The sequence below is a fragment of the Rana temporaria genome, chromosome 1 (assembly GCF_905171775.1).
Source record: "Rana temporaria chromosome 1, aRanTem1.1, whole genome shotgun sequence".
Lineage (NCBI taxonomy): Eukaryota > Metazoa > Chordata > Amphibia > Anura > Ranidae > Rana > Rana temporaria.
The window spans coordinates 627,722,032-627,729,962 of NC_053489.1; the positions used below are offsets into that span (position 1 = coordinate 627,722,032).

Below are 7,931 nucleotides of genomic sequence, written 5' to 3' on the forward strand. Positions count from 1 at the left end.
TCCTCACTGTATAATAACTCACTTTCCCATGTAATAATAATGGGTCATCCATTGTAAACCATGTTGAATTATCGGCCCCATTCACACTACTGTACCATCATGTACTGTAGGCATGCTGGTTTTATGCCTATTCTTTTCAATGGGCTTCCCAACACTCAACAAACATGAAAAAGATGCTCATGCACCTGTCTGAGCTTCATACGTTTTTTTTTTAACCGCACATTTGCCATGCGTTCTCATGTGCACAGAATGCGTCAGTTGCTTGGTACATCTGACCGCAATCCTTCCTTGCAGTGGGGCTACCCCCGCACGGCAAGGGTTAAATGCTCATTTATGTCTAGGGGATCAGAAAAATCTGCTTTACCTACCTGATCCCACTGGCAGCCATTGAACCCCTACACTCCAGCTTGTGGACTGTCCCTTGGTGTCCTTACATCCAGTTCAGGGCTATGGGCCCTGCACTGTATTTGGCAATGTCATAGGCGCAGGGGTCTCCAAACTACGGCCCTCTAGTTGTTCAGGAACTACAATTCCCATCATGCCTAGTCATGTCTGTGAATGTGATGCCACATACACACGACCGTTTTTTTTTGTGGGCTCCAGAGCATTTTCATGACAAGAACATGCTCTATTTTTTCGCGTCGTTTTTCACGTTGTCGTTTTTCACGTTGTGAAAAATGGTCCTGTGTAGGCTTTAACGACGTGAAAAAAACGTGCATGCTCAGAAGCAAGTTATGAGACGGGAGCACTCGTTCTGGTAAAACTAACGTTCGTAATGGGGATAGCACATTCGTCACGCTGTAACAGACTGAAAAGCACGAAGACTGAAATCGCGAATCGTCTCTCACCAAACTTTTACTAACACGTAATCAACAAAAGCAGCCCCAAGGGTAGCGCCATCAAAATGGAACTTCCCCTTTATAGTGCCTTCGTACGTGTTGTACTTTATCGCTTTGCTCGAGCATTTTCTTTTCACGATCGTGTGTAGGCAAGGCAGGCTTGACAAGAATCAGGTAGAAAAATAATTAGTTTTTTTTCTAGACCATTAAAAATGGTCGTGTGTATGCGGCATCAGAGTTTTACAATGCCTGATGGGACATGTAGTTCTGCAACAGCTTGAGGGCTTTCGTTTGGAGGTCCCTGTTTGGGTAGGTGAGCGCTGCAGTGTAGGGGAGAGGAGGCTGAAGGGAGCGATCTAGCAGCATGGGGGGAGACTGCAGGAGGGGAGGATTGGGTAAGTAATAAGTGCTTTTAGCCTCCCCAGACATAAACAAACATTTTAAGCTGAGCTATGAGAAACCCCAAATTCCTCACTGCAAGGGCAAACTGCTCATTTAGTCCAGGGGATTTGGTAAAGCACTTTCCAAAACTGCCCTGTGGAATGAGCATAGGAGGCACAGCAGACAGCAGCATTGTCAGTCTGAGGGGGAGAGGTGGATAGCTGCAATATATTAAATGTTTACTTTTGTTCCAAAATCTGCTGGTATGTGGCCACCTTAAAGCGAAATTAAAGGGGTTGTAAAGGTTCGTTTTTTATTTTCTAAATAGGTTCCTTTAAGCTAGTGCATTGTTGGTTCACTTACCTTTTCATTCGATTTCCCTTCTAATTTTTTTTTCTTTGTCTGAATTTCTCACTTCCTGTTCCTCCTCAGTAAGCTGTTCTGCCTTACTAACCCCCAGCCAGAACGGCTCGGATGATGGGGGCAAGCTTACTGAGGAGGAACAGGAAGTGAGTTATTCAGACAAATAAAAAAAACATTTAGAAGGGAAATCGAATGAAAAAGGTAAGTGAACCAACAATGCACTAGCTTAAAGGAACCTATTTAGAAAATAAAAAACAAACCTTTACAACCCCTTTAATTCCGCTTTAAGCTGGCCATATACCAGCAGATTTTCTAACATACCAAAACTCCTACAGACATACGATCGAATTCCTGAACCAAAAACCCATTCACTGAAATTCTTCCATTGGGAGAAAAAGTTTCTGCTGCTTGAAATTTTCTCCTCACCGTGGTTGATTTGACCCAATAACAATTAGACAATTAAACAAATGTTAAAATCTCATTCACACGTGCTTTGGAGTCTACAGTAAAGATCCGCGTACAGGTCATTCTTCAGAAAGGATTTAACCCCTTGAACCCCGCAGTAGCGTGCCGCAATTGCTTGCATTGCATGTGGTTGCAGGACACCTGCAGAGCGCCCCATTCACTTGAGTAGATTGTGCTCGTCAGGTGCTACACCTGCCAAAAGTGACAGGGGGTATAGTTCCTGCTGTGGTCACGAAGCAAAGCATTGTGGCCAGAGAATGTGTACACCCCAACTTGCTGGCTCTGCAGCTAAAGGATGAGCAGTTGGGGGGCTACAAAAACATGGCTCAACCACTGGGTTTTACTACCCCTCAACCGCTAGGGTGAATGAGAACATTTTTATTGAAATTCTACTAGTGTATTGCCAGCTTCAGGCAGTTATCACTCAAACATGTGTGCCCACTGGTACAATTTCAGATCTGGCATTAACTCGGACAGAAATCTTCCCAATAGGGAGACAGAGCAATAAATATCTGACAAGCATAGGCATGCGCACATAGGGTGTAAGGTGTGCCTGGGCACACCCTAATCACCCTGCACTGTGCAGATTCCCCCTGCTGCCTGGCTGCAGAGAAAGGGACTGGGGAATCTCTGTCCTCAGTCCCTTTCTCTGTCTCAAAAGTGTTCTAAACAGACCCCTGATATTTCACCAAAGCCCCCCAACAGGGCACCTAAAATATATATATATATATATTTAAAACAAATAATAATAAATATAAAATTGTAAAAAAATAATAATAATAATACAAAAAAAGACACTGACACCAATCTCTGCCTTGCTGACAAAGCCCTACTGACTTGCCCACTGCCATATACGGTATATTACACATGCATGTGTGTTTGAGCTTTGGTGTGCACACCCTAATGCCATAGGCTGCGCACACCTATGCTGACAAGGATTCTAACCCCTCCCCTCTCTATCTATACACCTTAAAAAAAGTTCCTAATCTAATAACATGTGCTAGAGATACAACACGGGTATATCATAATTCATTGCACTAAAAAATACCCTGGGTGTGATATGATTTATATACAGGTAGGTGATATACAGTAAGTAAAGCTAGCAATGCATAAACCAGATCCCCAGAGCTTGGACTAACTCTTCAATTTAGAAATTACATTGCCACGCAAGGTTTGCAGAGACTTGTAGTTCTACACAGTCTTACACATCAGCACCACCCCCCCCCTCATAATTCTGGTATCACCCCACATATCATGCCCCTCCTTACCCGATTGGCAGGCTCCTTTGTGCACCTGCACCACTGGGGGGTGCCCTTGCTGCAGCGCCCTCCGACTTGCAAGTTTCAGTTGGCACAGGTTGTCATAAGTCTGCCCGTCATTGGCACACACCTGGTAGTCTTGCTTGCACTGGCATGTTCCCTTGGTGCCCCTCTTGCCAGTGGGTGGCTTGCAGTGTAGAGTATCCCCACATGGTGGGTCTCCTTCCCGGCCACATGGCTCTCCTTCCCCCGCAGCGCAGATCAGGCAGCAGTTGCATCGATCGGGGATGTACCCGCTAGGGCAGACCGGGCTTGGGCACCTCGTGACATCACAGCGGGATGGACAGGCTGAGGATCCGCAGAGGAGGGAGAGGGAAGTAAGGATGAGCATGATTGGGCAGCTGGGAGATCCCTTCATGATGGGCACCGGGTGGGCAGGCAGGATCACACTGGCCACTGAGGTCTATCCTCTCTACCCTGTAGGCTTGTATCACACTGGACACTGAGGGCTATCTTCTGTACCTGGCAGGCTAAGCTCACTTTCCTGTAGACACTGAGAACCCCTCACTCTCCTCTATGGGCACTGAGGTCAATCCTCTCTTTATTGAAGGTTGGGGCTCACTTCTCTGTAGGCACTGAGGGTTATCCTCTCTACCCTGCAGGCTGGATCACACTGGGCACTGAGGTCTATCCTTCTACTCTGAATTCTGGAGCTCACTCAACTATAGACACTGAGATACATACTCTCTATCCTACAGACTGGAGCTGACTCCTCTTTGGGCACTGAGGTCTATCCTCTCTACACTCTAGACTGGAACTACCTCTTCTTTGGGGACTGAAAGCTATCTTTTCCGCTCTGCAGGACTGAGCTCACACCTCTGCGGGCACTGAGGTTCTATCTTACAGGTTGAAGCCTATTCTCTATTGGCATTGAGGTCTATCCCCTCTATCCTGCAGGCTGGAGCTCACACCTCTAAGGTCTATCCTCTCTTCCCTTCAGGCTGTGGCTTACTCTTCTGTAGGCAATGAGGTCTAGTCTATCTGCCCTGCAGGCTGAAGCTCACCTCTTGGTTGGCACTAAGGTCTATCCTCTGTGCCCTTCAGGCTGGAGCTCACCTCTTGATTGGCACTGAGGTCTATCATCTGTACCCTTCAGGCTGAAGCTCACCTCTTGGTAGGCACTAAGGTCTATCCTCTGTACCCTTCAGGCTGGAGCTCACCTCTTGGTAGGCACTGAGGTCTATCCTCTGTACCCTGCAGGCTGAAGCTCCACTCTTGGTAGGCACTGAGGTCTATCTTCTCTGGAGTTCACCTCTACATAGGCATTGATGTCTATCCTCTGTACCCTGCAGGCTGGAGCTCACTCTTCTGTGGGCACTGAGGTCTGTCCCCTCTACCCAGCAGGCTGGATCTGACTCCTGTGGGCACTCTCTCTCCTATACCCTGCAGCCAGTATGATGATACAGGGTACCAAGGTGCTGAGTGCAGCTGTGCTCTTTCTGCATTGGAGTCAGGCAGGGATGGCTAGGATCCTATTGCACAGTGTATAGAGTAAGCAGCTGAGTGTGACTTGTGTTTTATGGTAAGAGGCTGTGTGTGAGCCGGAGGGGGAGTTACTTGGGCTGGAGCAGTGATGTTTAGGATCTCTTAAAACTCAGTCTTCACCACCCCCTCTCCACCCATTCTCCTGCTCTGGCATTCATTAGGTGGAAAGGATGACAGTGACATTTCCCACTTCATGCCAGCAGTGTGCCTCAGTGGCACCAGACTCTTCTGTCATCTGAATTTCAACCACCTGTTTGTTTCTCAGAGTTAACAGATGAAAACTAAATTACAGCTACTGATTCTATGAAAATATTAGAAGCGACAGGACATCAAACTGCAGACACACATTAATTACATGATAAATCACCCGCAAGTCAGAAGCCTGTATTACGCTATGAAAAGGCATTTTAATGAAGCCGATACAATATATTGTGAACATTTCCACATATAAAGATTTTCAGATGTAATGGCTGTTATGCTATTGCTATGAATTGGGTACTCTCTGTAGTGTCAATGACATGGTGTCCATATGTCTTTCACTATAGATGTATGCTAAAGTAAACCTGTCAGGAGAGAATTACGGAAGCTGCAATTGCTGAAAATACTAAAACCGCGTACACAAGACCATTTTTAATGTCCTAGAAAAAAACATTTTTTTCGACGTGATTCTTGTCAAGCCTGCCTTGCATACACACGATCAATTCAGAAGTTCAATTCAAATGGCGCCAACCTTTTGCTGGTTGTGTGTTAGTAAAAGTTTGGTGAGAGACGAATTCATGCTTTTCAGTCTTCGTGCTTTTCTGTCTGTTACAGCGTGACGAATGTGCTATCTCCATTACCAACGCTAGTTTTACCAGAACGAGTGCCCCCGTCTCATTACTTGCTTCTGAGCATGCATGTTTTTTTCACGTCGTTAAAGCCTACACACGACCGTTTTTCACAACGTAAAAAACGCCACAAAGTGAAAAACAACGCGAAAAATTAGAGCATGTTCTAAATTTGTAATGCCCATTTTTCACGTCGAGAAAAATGCTCTGGAGCCCACACACGATCATTTTAAAAAAGGGCATTTTTCACGTTATGAAAAACGGTTGTGTGTACGCGGCATAACTGTCTGGCCATCAAATCAGTGTTGAGGCATATTTGTTTCAGAAAGATAAAATATAAGATTCAGATTGAGAATAATTTAATAATCCCAAAGGGAAATTATTGCCATACAGCTGCATTTAACAAAGACAACAAAAGATCACAATAATGAACAGAACACAATAATGCACAGAGCAGAACAATACAATTACCAAAAACAGAAATTAGTACAAATAAAACAAATTAAAACTATATTCTAATAAAACATCCATACTATTAAAATACAACGAAGAATAAATAACAAGATTGAAAATAGAAAATCAAACTACCAAAATGCAACTAATACACCGCTTTCTCTAAAGATGATAATACACGATGATAAAATAGTTGAAGAAGAACAGAACATACTGTAGATAGAAATATGCAAGGGAAAGTGGAGACATGATTGAAACCTTTTGATATATTAAGTGTGTGAATAGGGTTCAGGAGGGCAGTATTTGAGGTATATGTAGCTAAGATCAAGATCACAGATCACAAGGGCATTTCTTCAAACTAGCAGAATGAAAGTTTGAAATTTACCATAGAAAGTATTATTTTACCAGTAGTTGATGCTTGGAACAAAATTCCAGCAGATTTGATGGACCACTTGGGTCTTTTTCCTGCCATCATCACCCTTCTATGTTTCCATGTCACTAGATAATCTGACTATACCTAGTTTCATGTTCCTCTTAAACCTAAATGATTTTCTTGCCTTGTCCTAGCTTGTGTCTCTGATTTGATATCTCTAATATCATACAATCACATATACCCAATTCTATACCCACAGTTGATCCAGAGGAAGGCAAAGAACCCCAGAAGAGCATGCTCCAATTTGCTACAACTTTACCTATAAATGTTAGTACTAGTAAGTTATATTCTGTACATTTAGGAAAGTAACCAGGCCTTTCTTAACCACTTCAATACCGGTCACTTATACACCTTCCTGCCCAGACCAATTTTCAGCTTTCAGCGCTGTTGCACTTTGAATGACAATTGCGCGGTCATGCTACACTGTACCCAAACTAAATTTTTATCATTTTGTTCCCACAAATAGAGCTTTCTTTTGATGGTATTTGATCACCTCTGGGATTTTTATTTTTTGCAAACATTTTTAAAAAGACCGAAAATTCTCGGATGGGCACTGATAGGTGGCATGGATGGGCACTGATAGCTGGCACGGATGTACTGTAATGTGTTGCACTAATGGATGCAAATCAGTGGCTCATTTGCTTTCAGTTTGGACTGGGTACTTCTTCATTCCTTGATCCTCAACCGTGGCTTGTCTCCTTCTTCTGTACTTTGGTGACACTTGGGCTCCATTCACATCTATGCGACAAAACGCCCGACGCCGGACGCTTCTGCCGCTAGAGGGGAGAATTCCCATTGCTGTCTATGGAGATGGTTCACATCTCATAGACGCCGAACGCCTGTCGCCTAAAAAATAGTCCCGGGCCCTTTTTTTCAGGCGACATTGGCGTTCGCCCATTGACAGCAATGGGAAGAATCTGAAAAAAAAAAAAAAGATACACACTCGCGGCAAAATACGCCGTGTACGCCGCTGTCGCATAGATGTGAATGGAGCCTTAGTTCTGATTCCTAGCTTGGTTCTGATCTTGCCTTCATGTTGGGTTTTTCTCACCTCTACCTATGAACACTTTTGGTTGTGTAATTTCACTTTTGCTTGTTCCCAGTGAAGCAAACTCGAGGGCTGCATCTTAGGCCTCGTACACACGACCGAACATGTCCGCTGAAACTGGTCCGTCGGAGCAGTTTCAGCAGACATGTTCGGTCGTGTGTAGGGCCGACCGGACAGGTTTCCAGAGGACAACTGTTTCTTAGCATGCTAAGAAACATGTCCGCTGGAACCATGTCCACCGGACATGTCCGATGATCAGTATGACTCATCGGACATGTACGCTGGCCCGAGAACCCACGCATGACGTCGAAGTGATTT

At 44.6% G+C, this 7,931-nt stretch overlaps 1 protein-coding gene across 1 annotated transcript in view; it reads right to left on the reverse strand.

Moving 5' to 3' along the window:
• The window catches only part of HTRA3 (HtrA serine peptidase 3), a 65,267-nt gene extending 60,382 nt beyond the window's left edge, over nt 1–4,885 (reverse strand). The window contains exons 1-2 of the mRNA XM_040335367.1: nt 4,528–4,885; nt 3,317–4,371 (exon numbers count right to left, since the gene is read on the reverse strand). Of these exons, the coding sequence (XP_040191301.1) occupies nt 3,317–3,725 (409 nt within the window). The 5' untranslated portion in view covers nt 3,726–4,371; nt 4,528–4,885. The remainder of the gene's footprint in view (nt 1–3,316; nt 4,372–4,527) is intronic.
• Nucleotides 4,886–7,931: the final 3,046 nt, after the last annotated feature.